General features: G+C 42.7%; 1 protein-coding gene across 1 annotated transcript in view; it reads left to right on the top strand.

Annotated features, from left to right (window-relative positions):
• Window positions 1-23,173, top strand: part of LOC121005610 (oocyte zinc finger protein XlCOF7.1-like) — a 110,121-nt gene that overhangs the window by 38,820 nt on the left and 48,128 nt on the right. The window contains exons 7-9 of the mRNA XM_040438386.1: window positions 13,598-15,113; window positions 21,832-21,951; window positions 22,990-23,033. Coding sequence (XP_040294320.1) covers window positions 13,598-15,113; window positions 21,832-21,951; window positions 22,990-23,033 — 1,680 coding nt within the window. The remainder of the gene's footprint in view (window positions 1-13,597; window positions 15,114-21,831; window positions 21,952-22,989; window positions 23,034-23,173) is intronic.

Here is a 23,173-nt window from a genome sequence, read left to right as displayed (position 1 = left end):
CCCGTTCCCCCCAGTGCTTGACAGCACATATCACAATTTTACCTAAAGATGCCAAAGACCCTTCTCCTTTGACTTGAAGCTCTCTGCCAAATTATGTTCAACCATTTTCCGGTTGATTAAGGCAACAGATTCAGTTTATTATGACCAGAAGGCATGCCTGGACTTGGTGCTATTGGAGAGGAATAAATAAACAGACCCAATAAATATATATAGACAGTTCACTTAACTCAATTTATTTTTATTTTTTATTAAGCACACTAAGGTCTGCTATAGCGGCTAGTGACCCAAAGGGCCACTTCCATACTGGCAGCTAAAAATTTGTCCTACTATAGGTACAGTAATGAGAAAGTGAGGTGAGGTCGAGGTTACAATACCTAACATAGGAGGGGTAACAACAACATCAACACGTGATGGTACCTACTACCCTCCTCCCCACCCTGATAAAGAGCAAGTTATATAAAGCATGCAAAGTTAATCTGTTCATTCAACCCCAGCATATGTACTGTTTTCATTCTGTATATCCAGTGTGTTTCTTTCATTAGGATTCTCATATCTTACCTTTTCATGGGGACTCCTCAACTACTAGTGTAAAAAAACTTAAGGCCTTTGACTTGTTGTGATGCTCTTTAATGTGTCTTGCCACTGGTTTATCACATTCTTTTTTTATATCCCCCCGCATGCTCTAAAATGCGAGTATAGTTTTACCAATATAGAGTAAACCACATTGGCATATGCAGAATCACACCCCTCATCCTGCAGTTGCTGAAATCTCTGCTTTCAACGGATACACCTGTCCTGGGATGAATAAATGTTTTCCCAGTTTGGATAAATTTGCAGGCTTTACAGCCCCTACAGCGGAACGTACCTGCATTGCGTCTTGCCAGCCAAATACCTTTCGCTATTGAGGCCACAAAGTGACTCTTCATTAATCTATCATGTAGATTCCATCCCTTCCTTATGTGATAGTAGCTCTTTCAGACAGAGAGTCTGTCAAGTCAGGGTCAGTGTTTAGGAGTACTTATAGATTCATAGTCTTTATAGATTCATCCCCTGTCTTCTTCTCTGATAGCAGTCTATTTCTGCGTCTAATACATGCAGGTTCGAACACAGTTTGATCTATAATCATGGGGTATCCTCTATTCCGAAACCTCATGGCTAATTTGCCTGATTCATACTGGAAGGACGTTTGGTCTGAACAGTTGCATCTTACCCTCTGGAATTGTCCTTTGGGAATCCCTCTTCTAAGGGTGAAAACTTCCTCACTGAAGAAGGCTGTTACTCGCTGTTTCTTTGCGAAACAGTGTAATTTGAATACTGTTATCGGGACCCCTATACATATACGTCCAAAAATGAAAGAGATTGATCATTGATTTCCTATGTACATTTAAAACCCAAATTGTTGATATTAAGATGATCAACAAATGTACAGAAGACCTCCCTCGCCCCAAACCAGATCATAAAAACATCATCAATGTATCTGGTCCAGAGTACTAGATCCTTAGCCCACTGGGCATTGTCATCCAAGAAGACCACCTTGTCCGCCCACCAACCCAGGGTGAGATTATCATACTTGGAGGCATATTGGCTCCCCATTGTGGTCCTCCTGAGCTGGTGGTAGAATTTGGTATGAAACAAAAATAAATTATATGTGAAGATAAATAGGAGTAACTGCAGGACAAACAAGTTATAATTCAATCTGGTTTCAAGGAAGACCATATGATTTGATCTGGTTTCAAAGATTACCTTGTCCTCCCACTAGCCCAGGGTGAGATTAGCATATGTGGAGGCACATGGGCTCCCCATCGTGGTCCCCCTGAGCTGGTGGTAGAATTTGGCATCAAACAAAAATAAGTTATCTGTGAGGATAAATAGAAGTACTGCAACTGCAGGACAAACAAGTTATGTTCCTTTATATGATTCGATCTGGGTCAAGGAGATGTACTGCTCTTATGCCCACATCGTGTGGAATCGAGGAGTACAGTGCCTCCACATCTATGCTAGCATGCCACATGTGGGGTTCAAGAAAAATACGTCTAATTTTTGTATATCTATGGTGTCCAGTGTATAGGAGTAGAAGAGATGTAACAAATGGTTTCAGTATCTGATCCACATATGTTCCAGTATTTTGTGTCAAGTTATCAATACTAGATACTATAGGCCTACATTTGAGTGGACTTAGCCCTTTGTGGACTTTACGTAGTTCATAAAAAGTGGCAATCTGTGGATGTACAGGCAGTAAAAACTCTAACTTTTTAGAAATGAGCTTACCTTCCAAAGCAGCCTTGAGTATACTCCCCCAGTTGGAATTCTATTGTGGGATCAGTCCTCAGGATTGCATAATTAGCTCTGTCCTGTAGTACCTTAACCTCCTAACGGTCACATTAAAGTTGGAAAAACCCTCCCAAAAATGTAACTTATTTATTGTAGATTTTTAATATGTGTCTGCAGTAAATCTTGTTGGCGCACAACTCAGGTGACTCTATTGCATTTTTAATCCCTTAGTGACAATTAATTTTAGCCTTAAGGACCAATAATTTCCCCCCTTTGTATTCTAGCAGTCATGGCTTTTTTTATTTTATTTTTATTTTGCGGGATTAGTTGTAATTTTTTTTAGCAACCATTTTGGGGTGTATATGGTGTATTAAATAACGTTTATTATTTAATTGTTGTAATTTTTTTTAGCAACCATTTTGGGGTGTATATGGTGTATTAAATAACATTTATTATTTCATTTTTAGGTGGAAAGATAAAAAAATGAAATTTTTACATTATTTTGTGGAATTTATTTACAGCGTTCGCTGTATGTTAAAAATAACATAACTTTATTATGTGGGTCAGTACAATGATGATAATACCATATTTCTATATATTTGAATTCTTTTTTTTTTTTCTCCTCCTGCAGGCTATCAGCTCGGAAACTGTTCCCCCTCCTCCTCCAGACTGACAGGGGGGGCTGCTTTAGCTGCTCATATCTCTGGTTTGGTACCTCTGGTTGGCTAGAGATATGGGCTTTGTATTGTTTGAAAGCTGGCATTCCAAGCTTTCAAACAATAGCAGAATGACAACATTATCGCCAGTACATGGGAAGATATTACTGTTAGAAAACGGGATGCAGTGAATACAGCTGAAAGTGAAAGTAAAAGTAGGTTTTAAGGTTTTATCTGCAACCAGCCTCATGCTTCTAGCTGCTACCATTCAGGATACAGCAGCTAAAGCAGCCCACCTCCCTCCATATCTGACTAGTAAAGTACTTTTCCTATAGCCCCTGATCTCAGGCAGAACAGTTAGGTGGTTAAAACATTTCCTTGTACATATGAGCATTGAGTACCACCAAATTACCACCCTTATCTGAGGGTTTGACAACAACTTTTGTTCTTCTTTTAAAGTTGGATAAGGGCTTCTATCCACTCCGTAGAGTATTTAGATGTGTACTCCCAGGAGTGTCACAGATCTCCTCCAACTCTTTGATTACAGATTGTAGAGAAATGTCAATGTTGTCATCACCCTTAGGTGGCAGCAATGTGCTTTTTTGCTTTAAATCAGTAAAGGGGCCCATGCGTGGTGCTATCCCTTTCCAACTCCAAAAGATCCTCGTCGTATTCGAGGTCACTCAATTCTAGACCTAATTCTCCATTTTCATTTTCTATTTTTATTCAGTGTGAACAGTTTCTTCCATCTCATTTTCCCAGCAAACAGTTTGTGGTCCTTCACCCAATCAAAACAACTAAACCAGGTTGGACGAAGAATAGTCGCTTATTGATAATAGAGATTTCAGCTGGTGACAGTTTATGTGAGGATAGATTGATGACCTGTGGCTTATTAAAGGCTGTATTACACTGATCGATAGTCGGCCAGATCATCACTAAGGAGCGATTATCTGGCTTTGTAATACTACAGCGAATTGCCCGATCAATGAGCAAACGCTCGTTCATCAGGCAATCCAGATTTTTAAGGAGGCTTAAAAAAAAAAAAATTGTTTGCCGGGCAGCAGATGTGCTGTATAATGCGAATCAGTATGGGGACGAACGATGGCATTAGCGATTGCTAGTCCCCATACTGTGGAGTCGATCGCTGCATGTAATAGCAGCATTCTCCTCCACAAATGAGCAGGCGAATAAACGCTACCCTCCCAACAATCATAAATTGTCCTGTCTTTTGTCAAACACGACCAGAGCGATGAGATAATTTGAATCGTTTTATTGGTAACCTCATTGAATAAATAAAGCGATTCAAATTATCTCATCGTTCTGGTCGTGTTTGTGCCAGAAGGTGTCCAAGTGGTGCAGGCTCTCCCTATTGTCTGCATCCTTTTATCTGTTCTGTTTACTTTCATCGGAGGGTTGGCTACCCTATGGTCTGAGGATTTGAAGACATTGGCAGCACCGTGTCTACATGCATTTACTAGTGTTGTGCCCATGCCTGCACAATATATAAAAATTAGCACAATCATCTAATACCTCTCTACAAACATTAGACCTACTACCCTATGAGCGCCTCTCCCCTTTTGTTTGCCACAACTTGCTTTCTGGTATTGAAGACGCCACCTTTAGAATGGTCTTTAAGGCGGGATTGGTATTGCAAGCTGTACATAGCATGATACGTCACTTCTGCCCCACTTCACAATATTTTAAGCTTGACTCTCCGATATGCACACCTGTACCACTATCCTGGTAGATGGGCTCCTCCATTGTGAGTTGGGCCACATCCCGGTACCTTCCAGGCCTACATCACTACCACGTGAGTGTCCCATCTGATAAGTATGTGTGGCGATTCATCTCCTATATCTGTACAGGTAACTTTTATTAACAAGTGTGGCATTAAGTGTGGTTCTCCTATTCTACTGGATTGAGGGATTACTCAGCACTTTGTGCACTTATCCTAGGTTATGTGCACAGTGTTGAGTCCACCATTACTCTACCAGATCTCTAATCTTAAATTGTTACTGCTTTGATTGGAGATATATCTTTATCCTATTTGTCAACTAAGTGTCCCTTTTATTTATTTATATATATATATATATATATATATATATATATATATATATATGCCAGGAGGATCCACACCAAACGCAAGTGTGAAAGTAGCCTAGGAAGAGATCCCAGCATGCTTGTCCTGGTTACAATTGTGGGCAGAGAGGAGAGAGTCTAGATGTCGGTGTGGATGATCACAGGGAACTTAACACCTTCCAAAAGATGTTGCCACTCTTCTAATTCTTGGAGATTGCTGGAGATTTTTTTTTTTAACAGAAGAAGTTGCATAAATTGTACTTCTTCTTCCCCAACTGCTAAATGAGGCAGAACATAGCAATTGAAAACATCTATGAAGTTTTCATTCGGAAATTGCTAAAAGACAGCAGTGGCATTGAAGAGTCTAAATGGCATCACGAGTAACTCAATTTATTTGACAAGACATCTGCAAACTCTTGGAATTATGTCAGGCCAAAAGTGATTACTCCCATGTAACCTAGGATTTATTTTGTCTGACCTTATGGCATAAACAGGACAGTTGACATGCAGGTGATCACTTTGTCCACAGTAGACAAAGCCCTGAGCAAATCAATGACTTTTTAATTCTGAAACAAGGCTGTTTGAAACAATTTTATGGGCTCCTTAGGTACAGTGGTGGGAGGATTATTGAAGGTGTACTTGAGTTTAAAAAAAAAAGTTTGCATAATGGCTGTGCTTCTTTGTATAATCATAACTGTGAAGGGATATGTCTTGTGTGTTTTGTGGGTTTCCCTAATGTCTTCTTCAGTCTAATTATACCCCTTCTCAGTTGCACAGCTAGATGCATTTCTCGCAGAAGTAGGGATGTCTCTTCCCCTTTTCCTCTCTGCCATCTTCTATGTCTCTTTTACTAGGGACAACTTGCCTGACAACAGGCAGTAGACTGCAAATTAAGTGGAAGTGAGACCCCTACTGGCCATGACTTTACAGGTTTTTTTTCAGGTGGATGCAAAAATATTTTTATAACAAACGGATTTAGAAATGTTGTATTTATACAGTTTTCTATTAAATGAAATTGTTTGAAAGTACAGTGACTCTTTAAAGTTGGTTTTAAGAGAGAATAACGGCAGATCCCTTTATTGAGACCTTTGATGAAAACTTAAATCAACCCTGGTTATTAGGGAGATTAGGTCATCAAGGGTAGATCATCCTTGACTAATTAATCCTTAACGTGGTCAGACAGTTCATAGAAAGACATCACCAAAGCCTCAGTTTAATGCCAACTGTGACAACATCTTCTGGAACTTTATGGCATATTAACTGACTGTGGAAGCCCCTTGTTCTAGAAGCAACAGCGCAGAGGCTGCAGAAGAGGTACATACAGTCCTGATCAAAAGTTTAAGACCACTTGAAAAATGGCAAAAAATCATATTCAGCATGGCTGGATCTTAACAAGGTTCCAAGTAGAGCTTCAACATGCAACAAGAAGAAATGGGAGTGACAAAACATTTTTTGCGCATTCAATTTAATGAAAACAACGAATAAACTGAAACAGGCTGTTTTTCAGCTGATCAAAAGTTTAGGACCACACCTCCAAAAAAAAAAAAAAAAAAACTAAAACAGAAATCCAACTTCCAAACATGAACTCAGTAATGAGTAGCTCCGCCGTTATTGTTTATCACTTCAAAAATTTGTTTCGGCATGCTTGATGCAAGCGTTTCCATGAGGTGAGTGGGAACATTTCTCCAAGTGGTGCCGCACGAAGGCCATCTACTGTCTGGAACTGTTGTCCATTTTTGTAAACTTCCCTTGCCATCCATCCCTAAAGGTTCTCAATTAGATTTAGTTCAGGGGAACACGCAGGATGGGCCAAAAGAGTGATGTTATTTTCCTGGAAGAAGTCCCTTGTCCTGCGGGCACTGTGTACTGTAGCTTGTCCTGTTGAAAAACCCAGTCGTTACCACACAGACGAGGGCCCTCAGTCATGAGGAATGCTCTCTGCAACATCTGCACATAGCCAACGGCCGTTTGACGCCCCTGCACTTCCTGAAGCTTCATTGTTCCACTGAAGGAAAAAGCACCCCAGACCATTATGGCGCCCCCTCCACTGTGGCACGTAGAAAACATCTCAGGTGGGATCTGCTTGTCATGCCAGTAACGTTGGAAACCATCAGGACCATCAAGGTTAAATTTTTTCTCATCAGAGAATAAAACTTTCTTTCACCTTTGAATGTCCCATGTTTGGTGCTCTCTTGCAAAGTCCAAACGAGCAGGTCTGTTGCGTTCAAGGAGACGAGGTCTTTGAAGACGTTTTTTGTTTTTGAAGTCCTTCAGTCTCAGATGCCGTCTGATGGTTATGGGGCTGCAGTCAGCACCAGTAAGGGCCTTAACTTGGGTCGAGGATCGTCCAGTGTCTTGAGGGACAGCCAATTGGATCCTCCGGCTCAGTGCTGATGAAAATTTTTTGCGTCTTCCACTTGACTTTTTTGTTCCATAACCCTCAGTATCATTTAAGAAATTCCAAATGACTGTCTTACTGCGTCCCACCTCAGCAGCGATGGCGCGCTGTGAGAGACCCTGCTTATGCAGTTCAACAACCCGACCACGTTCAAAAAGGGAGAGTTTTTTGCGTTTGCCATCACAACGTGTGACTACCTGACAGAAAATGACAATAAATCCACATCTTTGCACAGATTTGGCCTTTTATAGGCATGTGGTCCTAAACTTTTGATCAGCTGAAAAACAGCCTGTTTCAGTTTATTTGTTGATTTCATTAAATTGAATGCTCAAAAAATGTTTTGTCTCACTCCCATTTCTTCTTGTTGCATGTTGAAGCTCTACTTGAACCTTGTTAACCTCCTCAGGACCGCCGTACGCAGGATTGCGTCTTTGCGGCGGCCCTGCTCTTCTGGGTGGACGCGCCGGCGCGTCCTCTCGCGAGACGCGAGATTTCCTGTGAACGCGCGCACACAGGAGCGCGCGCTCACAGGAACGGAAGGTAAGAGAGTTGATCTCCAGCCTGCCAGCGGCGATCGTTCACTGGCAGGCTGGAGATGTGATTTTTTTAACCCCTAACAGGTATATTAGACGCTGTTTTGATAACAGCGTCTAATATACCTGCTACCTGGTCCTCTGGTGGTCCCCTTTGTTTGGATCGACCACCAGAGGACACAGGTAGCTCAGTAAAGTAGCACCAAGCACCACTACACTACACTACACCCCCCCCCCCCCCCGTCACTTATTAACCCCTTATTAGCCCCTGATCACCCCTGATCACCCCATATAGACTCCCTGATCACCCCCCTGTCATTGATTACCCCCCTGTCATTGATCAACCCCCTGTAAAGCTCCATTCAGACGTCCGCATGATTTTTACGGATGCACTGATAGATGGATCGGATCCGCAAAACGCATCCGGACGTCTGAATGAAGCCTTACAGGGGCGTGATCAATGACTGTGGTGATCACCCCATATAGACTCCCTGATCACCCCCCTGTCATTGATCACCCCCCTGTAAAGCTCCATTCAGATGTCCGCATGATTTTTACGGATGCACTGATAGATGGATCGGATGCGCAAAACGCATCCGGACGTCTGAATGAAGCCTTACAGGGGCGTGATCAATGACTGTGGTGATCACCCCATATAGACTCCCTGATCACCCCCCTGTCATTGATTACACCCCTGTCATTGATCACCCCCCTGTAAAGCTCCATTCAATGTCCGCATGATTTTTACGGATGCACTGATAGATGGATCGGATCCGCAAAACGCATACGGACGTCTGAATGAAGCCTTACAGGGGCGTGATCAATGACTGTGGTTATCACCCCATATAGACTCCCTGATCACCCCCCTGTCATTGATTACACCCCTGTCATTGATCAACCCCCTGTAAAGCTCCATTCAGATGTCCGCATGATTTTTACGGATGCACTGATAGATGGATCGGATCCGCAAAACGCATCCGGACGTCTGAATGAAGCCTTACAGGGGCGTGATCAATGACTGTGGTGATCACCCCATATAGACTCCCTGATCACCCCCCTGTCATTGATTACCCCCCTGTCATTGATTACCCCCCTGTAAAGCTCCATTCAGACGTCCGCATGATTTTTACGGATCCACTGATAGATGGATCGGATCCGCAAAACGCATCCGGACGTCTGAATGAAGCCTTACAGAGGCATGATCAATGACTGTGGTTATCACCCCATATAGACTCCCTGATCACCCCCCTGTCATTGATTACCCCCCTTTAAAGCTCCATTCAGATGTCCGCATGATTTTTACGGATGCACTGATAGATGGATCGGATCCGCAAAACGCATCCGGACGTCTGAATGAAGCCTTACAGGGGCATGATCAATGACTGTGGTTATCACCCCATATAGACTCCCTGATCACCCCCCTGTCATTGATTACCCCCCTGTAAAGCTCCATTCAGATGTCCGCATGATTTTTACGGATGCACTGATAGATGGATCGGATCCGCAAAACGCATACGGACGTCTGAATGAAGCCTTACACGGGCGTGATCAATGACTGTGGTTATCACCCCATATAGACTCCCTGATCACCCCCCTGTCATTGATTACCCCCCTGTCATTGATCACCCCCCTGTCATTGATAACCCCCCTGTCATTGATCACCCCTCTGTAAGGCTCCATTCAGACATTTTTTTGGCCCAAGTTAGCGAAATTATTTTTTTTTTTTCTTACAAAGTCTCATATTCCACTAACTTGTGTCAAAAAATAAAATCTCACATGAACTCACCATACCCCTCACGGAATCCAAATGCGTAAAATTTTTTAGACATTTATATTCCAGACTTCTTCTCATGCTTTACGGCCCCTAGAATGCCAGGGCAGTATAAATACCCCACATGTGACCCCATTTCGGAAAGAAGACACCCCCAGGTATTCCGTGAGGGGCATATTGAGTCCATGAAAGATTGAAATTTTTGTCCCAAGTTAGCGGAACGGGAGACTTTGTGAGAAAAAAATTAAAAATATCAATTTCCGCTAACTTGTGCCAAAAAAAAAAATTTCTATGAACTCGCCATGCCCCTCATTGAATACCTTGGGGTGTCTTCTTTCCAAAATGGGGTCACATGTGGGGTATTTATACTGCCCTGGCATTCTAGGGGCCCCAAAGCGTGAGAAGAAGTCTGGTATCCAAATGTCTAAAAATGCCCTCATAAAAGGAATTTGGGCACCTTTGCGCATCTAGGCTGCAAAAAAGTGTCACACATCTGGTATCGCCGTACTCAGGAGAAGTTGGGGAATGTGTTTTGGGGTGTCATTTTACATATACCCATGCTGGGTGAGAGAAATATCTTGGTCAAATGCCAACTTTGTATAAAAAAATGGGAAAAGTTGTCTTTTGCCAAGATATTTATCTCACCCAGCATGGGTATATGTAAAAAGACACCCCAAAACACATTCCCCAACTTCTCCTGAGTACGTAGATACCAGATGTGTGACACTTTTTTGCAGCCTAGGTGGGCAAAGGGGCCCATATTCCAAAGAGCACCTTTCGGATTTCACAGGTCATTTTTTAGAGAATTTGATTTCAAACTCCTTACCACACATTTGGGCCCCTAGAATGCCAGGGCAGTATAACAACCCCACAAGTGACCCCATTTTGGAAAGAAGAGACCCCAAGGTATTCGCTGATGGGCATAGTGAGTTCATGGAAGTTTTTATTTTTTGTCACAAGTTAGTGGAATATGAGACTTTGTATGAAAAAAAAAATATATATAAAAATCATCATTTTCCACTAACTTGTGACAAAAAATAAAAAATTCTAGGAACTTGCCATGCCCCTCACGGAATACCTTGGGGTGTCTTCTTTCCAAAATGGGGTCACTTGTGGGGTAGTTATACTGCCCTGGCATTCTAGGGGCCCAAATGTGTGGTAAGGAGTTTGAAATCAAATTCTGTAAAAAATGACCTGTGAAATCCGAAAGGTGCTCTTTGGAATATGGGCCCCTTTGCCCACCTAGGCTGCAAAAAAGTGTCACACATCTGGTATCTCCGTACTCAGGAGAAGTTGGGGAATGTGTTTTGGGGTGTCATTTTACATATACCCATGCTGGGTGAGAGAAATATCTTGGCAAAAGACAACTTTTCCCATTTTTTTATACAAAGTTGGCATTTGACCAAGATATTTATCTCACCCAGCATGGGTATATGTAAAAAGACACCCCAAAACACATTCCTCAACTTCTCCTGAATACAGAGATACCAGATGTGTGACACTTTTTTGCAGCCTAGGTGGGCAAAGGGGCCCATATTCCAAAGAGCACCTTTCGGATTTCACAGGTCATTTTTTACAGAATTTGATTTCAAACTCCTTACCACACATTTGGGCCCCTAGAATGCCAGGGCAGTATAACCACCCCACAAGTGACCCAATTTTGGAAAGAAGAGACCCCAAGGTATTTCGTGATGGGCATAGTGAGTTCATAGAAGTTTTTATTTTTTGTCATAAGTTAGTGGAATATGAGACTTTGTAAGAAAAAAAAAAAAATCATCATTTTCCGCTAACTTGTAACAAAAAATAAAAAGTTCTATGAACTCACTATGCCCATCAGCGAATACCTTAGGGTGTGTACTTTCCGAAATGGGGTCATTTGTGGGGTATTTGTACTGTCTGGGCATTGTAGAACCTCAGGAAACATGACAGGTGCTCAGAAAGTCAGAGCTGCTTCAAAAAGCGGAAATTCACATTTTTGTACCATAGTTTGTAAACGCTATAACTTTTACCCAAACCATTTTTTTTTTACCCAAACATTTTTTTTTTATCAAAGACATGTAGAACAATAAATTTAGAGCAAAATTTATATATGGATGTCGTTTTTTTTGCAAAATTTTACAACTGAAAGTGAAAAATGTCATTTTTTTGCAAAAAAATCGTTAAATTTCGATTAATAACAAAAAAAGTAAAAATGTCAGCAGCAATGAAATACCACCAAATGAAAGCTCTATTAGTGAGAAGAAAAGGAGGTAAAATTAATTTGGGTGGTAAGTTGCATGACCGAGCAATAGACGGTGAAAGTAGTGTAGGTCAGAAGTGTAAAAAGTGGCCTGGTCTTTCAGGGTGTTTAAGCACTGGGGGCTGAGGTGGTTAAGTGAGTACTGATGCAGGCGATTAGGCTAGTTTATCAAAAGGAGAGCGATTGATTCAGGATTAAAGAAAGATTTTACATACAAAGAATAAAGTACTGTAATGCTGTGAAACATAGGGCCATGAGGGGGACCAGCATAAGATGCTATATGTGTGTCATCCACACATATAGCATCTTATCCTGGCCCCCCTCATGGCCCTATGTGTCACAGCACACATCCCCCATAACAGTGCATCATCCATAGATCCCCCCCCATAACAGTGCATCATCCACAGATTTCCCCCCCATAACAGTGTGTCATCCACAGATCCCCCATAACAGTGCGTCATCCACAGATCCCCCATAACAGTGCGTCATCCACAGAGCCCCATAACAGTGTCATCCCCAGACCATTAGTTCAAAAGCACACCTTTTGGTTCAAATTTTTTTTCTTCTTTTTTTCCTCCTCAAAAACCTAGGTGCGTCTTATAATCAGGTGCGTCTTATAAAGCGAAAAATACGGTATATGTATTTTACTCACTTATATAGCAGTAATATATTCCATAGTGCTTTACAGACATTATCATTGCTTGCTGTCCCCAGTGGAGCTCACAATCTGAGTTCCTTATCAGTATTGTCTATGTGTAGATTTTCTTCCACACTCTAAATATGGAGAGAACATTCACACTACTTACAGATGTTGTCCTTGGTCAGATTCGAACCTAGGACCCCAGTGCTGCAAAGCACCAGTGCTAACCTCTGTGCCTGTTCTGTACACATAACTTTGCAGTAGCTGTTCTCATTATCAAAACGGGCAGAATACAGTGACAGGTAACACTTCTGTATGGATAACAGGATCCACGATTAACAATTGGAAATATTGCTGCTTATCTGCTCCTTTCTGATCTCTGCACAGGTCACAAAACATGCCTAGAAAACTCTCCCCTATAGCTCAATTGCATCAGGGCCTGCCCACTGATAGAAAAGTAAAATGTTTTCTATTGACCCTGATTTTAGATGTATTCTGCCTCCCTTTTGATAAGCTGAGATTCTCTTCTTTAAAATTATACTTAAGGAAACTGTTTATATTCTGGCTACCGTAACCATTTAAAATGACATTATATTTTACATATGTCATTGGCAGTAAAAGGGTTTGTCAATGGGACGGCTCGTTCCTATAAACTCGTATAGGAACGAGCCGTCCTATTGAATTGAATTGGATGGCTTTATTGTATTTACACCTGCTCACTGCTGCAATGAGGACAGCAAGCAGGTAAACAATGAAAGAAAGGCTGCGCTAGTACGGCGCACAGCCTCGTCTTCAACCAGCTGACTGGCAGGAGTGCCGGTTTTCGGACTCCCGCTGATCTGATATTGATTACATATCCTGAGCATAGGTCATCAATACAAATATCTTATAAAACCCCTTTATTTTTTATATGTTTTAGACATTGTATAGGAAACTTGTAGGAAAGTTTTACATTTAAAATGTGTTGTGTTTTGCAAAAGATAAAATAAAACTGTCTCTGTGTCCAACAGATGACTGTACCAACACCACTTTGGAAAATGTGTTATCTCCTGATTATGAAGTAAACTACAACAGTATCACAGATGACAATCATGGAGAACATTCTGCAGCACTTCTTACCACAAATATACCTTCAGTTCTTCACAGCAGAGATCTATTAACTGATTCCACTAATCACAAGGAACCTTCATTTGTTCAACCACCGATTGTTAACCACAGTACTGGAGATTCAGGGGGTAAATTATTTCCACATTCTGAATGTGGGAAACATTTTAAAAATAAATCTAATCTTTCTGTTCATGAACGAATTCACAGAGATGAGAATTCATGTTCAGAATGTGGGAAGCATTTTAAAAATAAATATAATCTTTCTATGCATCAAAGAATTCACAGAGATGACAGACCATTTTCTTGTGCAGAATGTGGGAAAAGGTTTCGCCAGAAATCAGTTCTTTTTAAACATCAAAGAAGGCACCGTGGGGAGGAGCCATTTTCATGTCCAGAATGCGATAAAGGTTTTCACCAGAAATCAGATCTTGTTGTACATCAAAGAATTCACACAGGAGAGAAACCTTTTAAATGTTCTGAATGTGGGAAATGTTTTATGCAAAAATCAAGTCTTCTTATGCATCAGAAAATTCATACAGGGGAGAAACCATTTTCATGTTCAGAATGTGGGAAATGTTTTAGACAGAAATCAGATCTCATTGTACATCAAAGACGGCACAGAAAGGAGGAGAGATTTTCATGCTCAGAATGTGAGAAAGGTTTTCAACAAAAATCTGATCTCATTGTACACCAAAGAACTCATACAGGGGAGAAACCATACTTCTGTTCTGAATGTGAAAAATGTTTTACCCAGATATCAGCCCTTCTTGCACATCAGAGAACTCATACAGGGGAGAAGCCGTATTTATGTTCTGAATGTGGAAAGCGCTTTGCAACAAAATTGTGTGTTATAGAACATCAGAGGACTCACACAGGGGAAAAACCATATGCATGTCCGGAATGTGTAAAATGCTTTAGCCACAAGTCAAGTCTTGTTAAACATCGGGAAATCCATACAGGGGAGAAGCCATTTTCATGTTCAGAATGTGAGAAATGTTTTATAAAGAAATCAAGTCTTATTAGACATCAGAAGTGTCACACAGGGGAGAAGCCATTTCCATGTTCTGAATGTGGGAAATGCTTCACACAAAAATCAAGTCTTAATGAACATCGGAGAATTCACACAGGAGAGAAACCATATTCATGTTCACAATGTGAGAAATGTTTTAGTTACAAGTCGGATCTGGTTAAACACAAGAGAACTCACACAAAGGAGAAGCCATATTCATGTCCAGAATGTGGGAAATGTTTTAGCCAAAAGTCTAATGTTGTTAAACATCAGCTAATCCATACAGGAGAGAAACCATATTCATGTTCAGAATGTGGGAAATGTTATAACCGTAGATCAAATCTTGCTCATCATATGAAGAAATGCCATTTCACTGTTCAGACTGTAGCTATGGTTTTACCTCCGATGTAGTGCTCCCAAGAACACAATAAAGAAAATTTTATCTTCAAAATTGTTTTTTACATGGCCTTTTATCACACAAAATTGCTAAAACTACTTTTATCCCAATGTAGGTTTTTTAAATTCTAAATTAAATGATACAAAGTGAAACACCCAAAAGGGCAGCACTTGGGTGCGTTAACCTGTTCCGGACATAGGGCGTAAATTATTGAGCAGGCACACTGGGACAATGCGCCGGGGGGTCCTGTGACTTTCCCCCCCCCCCCCCCCCCCCCCCGAGAGGTAATGGTGACATCACCTCTCAGGATCGGCTCTAATTGGTCGGCTGGGCCATTCAAATTACAGCGCTGCACGTCAGAGCTTCAGGGATCATCAGCCACCACCCCTATCTGTGCCCCAGCACCCCAATCAGTGCACCACCTTCACCAAGGTATTTAGGGAAAGGTTAGGGACAGGTTAGGTTAGGCAGGGATATTCAGGGAAAGTTAGTGGAAGTTTTTGATTGCATCACCCTAAATCGGGTGTCTGGGGTCCACAGCACAGCAGTTTTTTTTTTTTCTTCTGCGTACGCTGTGGCCGGCATTCTTAGCGTCCGGCCACTGTTAGCGCATCGCACACCCCACCGCTGATCAGCTTTGGATGGCTGATCAGCGTGTTTGAATTTTTATTTGTTTTTACATTTTTTGCCCTTTTTTTTGTTAGTTTTATTTTTTTTGTCTGTTAGGTTTAGGGTAAGTTCGTGAACACCTGTGCCCCCACACACACGCACACTAAATAAAGTTTAACACGCACGCATACACACTCCCCTATGGCCCGCCGGACGTTCTCGGCCGAGGAGGCATACGCCCAGCTTGCCTCCGAGTCCGAGAGCCCCAGTGAGGATGAGGATGACCCCATTTTCCTTTTGTCATCCGCGTCCTCCTCATCATCTAGCGATGATGATGAGCCCCTATGGCGGCGGAGACGCCGCCAGGCGGAGCAAGGGGACCGCCATGCTAGGGACCCTGTGGCCCACACTAGTACGAGCAGCTCTGGGGCTTGTACTAGTTTTCCGGCCCACCAGTTAAGTCTACCAGAGCCCCCTGCCGGTGAACTTGTCTGGTATACCCCAGAGCATTTTGAGCCTGCGATTCCTGATTTTGTAGGCCAACCAGGAATCAAGATTTCCACAGTGGGCTTCACTGAATACGACTACTTTAGTCTTTTTTTCAGTGACCACTTTGTAAACCTGATGGTGGAGCAGACGAACCTGTATGCCCAACAGTTCGTTGCTCAACACCCGGGCTCCTTTTTGGCTAGGGCCAGTGGCTGGACTCCGGTCAGTGCAGCCGAGATGAGGACGTTTTGGGGCCTCGTGCTGCACATGGGCCTAGTCAAAAAACCTAGTGTCAGGCATTACTGGAGTGGGGACGTCCTCTACCAGACCCCACTTTACAGTACGGCCATGACACGTACCCGGTTTGAGGTCATCTGGAAATGCCTGCATTATTCAGATAATGCAGCATGTCCCCCCCAAGGTGATCCTGCCTATGACCGCCTGTACAAAATCAGGCCGGTCACTTTGGGGCCAAATTTGTGAAGGCCTATGTACCTGGAAGGGAGGTCGCGGTTGATGAGTCTCTCATTGCTTTCAAGGGGAGACTCGTTTTCTGCCAGTATGTTCCCTCAAAGCGGGCGAGGTATGGCGTGAAGCTGTACAAACTTTGTGAGAGTACCTCAGGGTACACTTACAAGTTTTGTGTGTACGAGGGGCGAGATTCCCGTATTCAACCCCCAGAATGTCCCCCAACTCTGGGTGTTAGCGGGAAACTTGTGTGGGACCTTATGCACCCACTGCTAGATAAGTATGTGGATAACTTTTATACTAGTATCCCCTTGTTCCAGTCCCTTGCCGCCAGATCCACGTCCGCTTGTGGGACCGTGCGGAAAAATCAACGCGGCCTCAATGCCCACCCCCTCCAGGTACCTATCCCCAGGGGTGTGACCCGTGCCCTTACCAGTGGAAACCTGTTGCTAGTCAGATATAAGGACAAGAGGGATGTCCTTGTACTGTCCACAATTCACATTAACGGCATCACCCCTGTCCCTGTGCGAGGTACTGCGGCAACGGTCCTCAAGCCCGATTGTATCGTCGACTACAATCGGTATATGGGAGGAGTTGATCTCTCTGATCAAGTCCTCAAGCCATATAATGCCAAGCGCAAAACCCGGGCATGGTACAAAAAAGTTGCGGTCTACTTAGTACAGGGTGCCTTGTACAACTCTTTTGTGCTGTCCCGGAGCGCTGGCAACACGGGGAAATTCCTCCAGTTTTATGAGGCAGTCCTCAAGGCCCTGATCTTTTCTGACCGGGAAAGAACAGGCCGGAGTACCTCTGGAACTGGAGGCGCCCGGATTGTCCCTGGCCAACACTTTCCAGGTGTGGTCCCCCAAACTGGAAAGAAGGGAAGGACCCCAAAAAAGTGCAGAGTGTGTCACAGGAGGGGGATACGGAAGGACACCACTACTCAGTGTGACACGTGCCCCGATCATCCGGGCCTCTGCATTGACGGTTGCTTCAGGGAGTACCACACTTCTATGGAGTACTAAATTTATATTCCCCTTCCCCAATTTAGCCACTGACAATCGGATAAAAAACTATGGTTCTCCGACTTGAGACACTAAAACCCCCCAAAAAAATAAAAAAATATATTATTTAGTAAAACTAAAATAAATAAAAAAAGTTTACATATTAGGTATCGCCACGTCCGTAAGAATCTGCTCTATAAAAATACCCCATGACCTAACCCCTCAGATGAACACGGTCAAAAAATAAAAAAGGTGCAAAAAAAGGTATTTTTTTGTCACCTTACATAACAAAAATTGTAATAGCAAGCGATCAAAAAAACTGACTCTTAGACTATGGAGATACTAAAATGTTTGTTTTTTTTGTTTATAAAAAGATAATATAGTGTAAAACATAAATAAATTAAAACAAAGTAGACATATTAGGTATCGCTGCGTCGGTAAGAATCTGCTCTATAAAAATACCCCATGACCTAACCCCTCAGATGAACACGGTTAAATTTTTTTTATAAAAACGGTGCCAAAACAGCAATTTTTGGCAAATTTTCCATTTTAATCAGTTTTTTTTCCAGTAACAAAGCAAGGGTTAACAGCCAAACAAAACTTAATATTCATTACCCTGATTCTGCAGTTTACAGAAACACCCCATATGTGGTCGTAAACTGCTGTATGACCAAACGGCAGGGCGCAGAAGGAAAGGAGCGCCGTATGGTTTCTGGAAGGCAGATTTTAATGGCCTTTTTTTTTTGGCACCATGTCCCATTTGAAGCCCCCCTGAAGCACCCCTAGAGTAGAAACTCCATAACAGCGACCCCATCTAAGAAACTACACCCCTCAAGGTATTCAAAACTGATTTTACTAACTTTATTAACCCTTTAGGTGTTCCTCAACAGTTTATGGCAAATGGAGATGAAATTTCAGAATTTCTATTTTTGGTAACCTTGCCTCACAAAAATGTAATATAGAGCAAACAAAAATCATATGCACCCTAAGAATAGTCCCAACCAAACTGCCACCCTATCCCGTAGTTTCCAAAATGGGGTCACTTTTATGGAGTTTCTACTCTAGGGGTGCATCAGGGGGGCTTCAAATGGGACATGGTGTAAAGAAACCAGTCCAGCAAAATCTGCCTTCCAAAAACCACACGGCGCACCTTTCCCTCTACACCCTACCGTGTGCCCGTACAGTAGTTTATGGCCACATATGGGGTGTTTCTGCAAACTACAGAATCGGGCCAATAAATATAGCATTTTGTTTGGCTGTTAAACCTTGCTTTGTTACTGGAAAAAATTTATTAAAATGGAAAATTTGCCCAAAAAATGTAATTCTCAAATTTCATCTCCATTTGCCATTAACTTTTGTGGAACACCTAAAGGGTTAACGATGTTTGTAAAATCAGTTTTGAATACCTTGAGGGGTGTAGTTTCTAGAATAGGGTCATTTTTGGGTGATTTCTATTATGTAAGCCTCACAAAGTGACTTCAGACCTGAACTGGTCCCTAAAAATTGGGTTTTTGAAAATTTCTGAAAAATTTCAAGAATTGCTTCTAAACTTCTAAGCCTTGTAACAACCCCAAAAAATAAAATATCATTCCTAAAATGAACATGAAGTAGACATATGAGGAATGTAAAGTAATTACTATTTTTGGAGGTATTACTAAGTATTATAGAAGTAAAGAAATTTTATAAAAAAGATTTTTTTTTTTTACTTCATTTTACCAGTGTCATGAAGTACAATATGTGACAAAAAAAATCTCAGAATGGCCTGGATAAGTCAAAGCGTTTTAAAGTTATCGCCACTTAAAGTGACACTGGTCAGATTTGCAAAAAAATGGCCTGGGCCTTAAAGAGGACCTTTCACCGATTATGACAATGTGAACTAAGTATACAGACATGGAGAGCGGCGCCCGGGGATCTCACTGCACTTACTATTTTCCCTGGGCGCCGCTCCGTTCTCCCGTTATGCCCTCCGGTATCTTCGCCCAGTAACTTATATTAGGCGGAGATTTCAGTCACTAAGTTATGGTAGGCGGAGACTAAGTTATGGTAGGCGGAGTCTGCCCTTGTTCTGCTGTAGCGCTGGCCAATCGCATTGCAGAGCTCACAGCCTGGGAGGTTATTTTCTCCCAGGCTGTGAGCTCTGCAATGCGATTGGCCAGCGCTACAGCAGAACAAGGGCAGACTCCGCCTACCATAACTTTGTGACCGAAGATACCGGAGGGCATAGCGGGAGAACGGAGCGGCGCCCGGGGATAATAGTAAGTGCAGTGAGATCCCCGGGCGCCGCTCTCCATGTCTGTATACTTAGTTCACATTGTCATAATCAGTGAAAGGTCCTCTTTAAGGTGAAATATGGCTGTGTCCTTAAGGAGTTAAGGCAGGTGAGAGGCACCCAAGTGTCATGACAGACCATTCAAAACCATTTACATCTGCGTGGTCTGTGTGCTAGGCGACCTACAAGGGTACCTGACCACACTAGCAGGCATAGCAAACATCGTCTTGCATGGGCCAGGGAGCATCTACGTTGGACGATGGACCAGTGGGCCTCAGTGCTGTTCACTGATGAAAGTCGTTTCACGCTAAGCATAATTGATGGCCCCCAACGATGTTGGAGACGTCCAGGAGAGCGCTATGCATTAGCCACTGTTGTCACCAGATGAGCCTTTGGTGGTGGTGGTGGTGTTACAGTGTGGGCAGGTGTGTCTAGTCAATGCAGAACTGCCCTACACTTTGTGAATGGTACAGTGACAAGCCCATATTACCTGAATAACATCATTAATCCAGTCATTGTGCCTCTGCATGAACAACACAGGCCTAATTTCATCTTCATGGATGACAATGTGCCAGCTCATCGAGGTCGCATCATTAGGGAACGGCTGCTGGAGACTGGGGTACCTCAAATGGAGTGGCCTTTACATTCATTCTCCAGACCTGAATCCCATTGTAAACCTATGAGATCCGCTCAGTCGCCGTGTAGAGGCTCGTAACTCTGTACCCCGAAACCTCAATGACCTGAGGGCCACCCTTCAAGAAGAGAGGGATGTAATGCCTGAGCAGACAATAAGTCGACTTGTGAACAGCATGAGACGTTGTTGTCAAGTTGTAATTGATGCTCAAGGCCACATGACAAGTTACTGAGACACTGACATTTTTGTGGGGGTACCCACCACTGTTGTTGGCTTTTGTTTCAATAAATTGTTTGAGATGAGGAAATCACCATTGCTGCTTCTACTTAAATGTCCTACTTTCTTGATATATCACTGTAGCGTGAACGTTTTCCATAATTGTCACCGGAAAGCCAAATATCCCTAACTTTTTGTGAGTAGTGTATGTGGAATATGTGTTCTTTCCACTATAAACTACACATATATCCTGTTCATTCCCCCTCTAGGAAGCACAGAGAGCTCACTATACACCTCTATATGTGGAATATGTGTTTATTACATGTCTAACGAATACATGAAACTAATTATACCCATATTTGTATTTATGTTTATTATATTCGTTCTCTTCATTCCCTTTCTTCATTCTCCAACACAGTCTCATGTAGAAAAAAAACACTTCCTCTCCTCTGCCCCCTCCAACATACTGTACCTTGCAAAGACATCACTCATCTCTTTTCTGCCCCCTCCAACATTGAGTCCCAAGTAAAACACATCACTCACCTTTCTTCAGCCCTCCAACATTCAGTCCCAAGTAAAACACATCACTCACCTTTCTTCAGCCCTCCAACATTCAGTCCCAAGTAAAACACATCACTCACCTTTCCTTAGCCATCCAACATTCAGTCCCAAGTAAAACACAACACTCACCTTTCTTCAGCCCTCCAACATTCAGTCCCACTAAAACACATCACTCACCTTTCTTCAGCCCTCCAACATTCAGTCCCAAGTAAAACACATCACTCACCTTTCTTTAGCCCTCCAACATTCAGTCCCAAGTAAAAAACATCACTCACCTTTCTTCAGCCCTCCAACATTCAGTCCCAAGTAAAACACATCACTCACCTTTCTTCAGCCCTCCAACATGCAGTCCCAAGTAAAACACATCACTCACCTTTCCTTAGCCATCCAACATTCAGTCCCAAGTAAAACACATCACTCGCCTTTCTTCAGCCCTCCAACATTCAGTCCCAAGTAAAACACATCACTCACCTTTCTTCAGCCCCTCCAACATTCAGTCCCAAGTAACACACATCACTCGCCTTTCTTCAGCCCTCCAACATTCAGTCCCAAGTAAAACACATCACTCACCTTTCTTCAGCCCTCCAACATTCAGTCCCAAGTAAAACACATCACTCACCTTTCTTCAGCCCTCCAACATTCAGTCCCAAGTAAAACACATCACTCACCTTTCTTCAGCCCTCCAACATTCAGTCCCAAGTAAAACACATCACTCGCCTTTCTTCAGCCCTCCAACATTCAGTCCCAAGTAAAACACATCACTCACCTTTCTTCAGCCCCTCCAACATTCAGTCCCAAGTAAAACACATCACTCACCTTTCTTCAGCCCTCCAACATTCAGTCCCAAGTAAAACACATCACTCACCTTTCTTCAGCCCCTCCAACATTCAGTCCCAAGTAAAACACATCACTCACCTTTCTTCAGCCCCTCCAACATTCAGTCCCAAGTAAAACACATCACTCACCTTTCTTCAGCCCCTCCAACATTCAGTCCCAAGTAAAACACATCACTCACCTTTCTTCAGCCCCTCCAACATTCAGTCCCAAGTAAAACACATCACTCACCTTTCTTCAGCTCCCTCCAACATTCAGTCCCATGTAAAGCACATCACTCACCTTTCTTCACCCCCCACCTCCAACATTCAGTCCCATGTAAAGTACATCACAAACCTTTCTTCAGCCCCCTACAACATTCAGTCCCATGTAAAGAACATCACAAACTTTTCTTCAGCCCCCTACAACATTCAGTCCCATGTAAAGAACATCACTTCCCTCACTTTAGTCAACATACAGTGCCATGTAAAAACATCACCCCCCATTCAGTCTCCTCAATACAATGCCCCCGGTAAACACGAGTTACTCCCCTGTCTCCTCCGACAACATGCAGTCCGATGTAAAGAACATTGCTCCCCTCCATACACAGAATCCACCTAGAGGACCTCAATCCCTTCATCAGAAATGATGCGCAGAACCTCCCGAGAGGCCCCGCCCCTTCCCATGACGTAACCCACCGGGAGCAACTCCATTCTGTACACGGATAGAGCCTGACTCCTCCCACATATGTGACTGGTCACATGACCAAGGTATCTTCAAAGGTCCTTTAGCTCCTTGGCATCTTGTGTGTGTAGATGTGACCTAGACCTCCCGAGAGGCCGTACACTCTAGGCTTTACTGCACTGATAGGTTAGTGATCAGGATAGGGTGACTTGTATTCATTCATAATAATGCATGTATAGTGTGGTTGTAATATACAGTTTACCTTTGTAATACTAGTATTGTACCTATCTGTACATATGTTATATAGCCGTATATAGTGTTTTTAT

The sequence above is a fragment of the Bufo bufo genome, chromosome 6 (genome assembly GCF_905171765.1).
Source record: "Bufo bufo chromosome 6, aBufBuf1.1, whole genome shotgun sequence".
Taxonomy (NCBI): Eukaryota; Metazoa; Chordata; class Amphibia; order Anura; family Bufonidae; genus Bufo; species Bufo bufo.
This window is presented reverse-complemented; position numbering and strand designations above follow the sequence as displayed.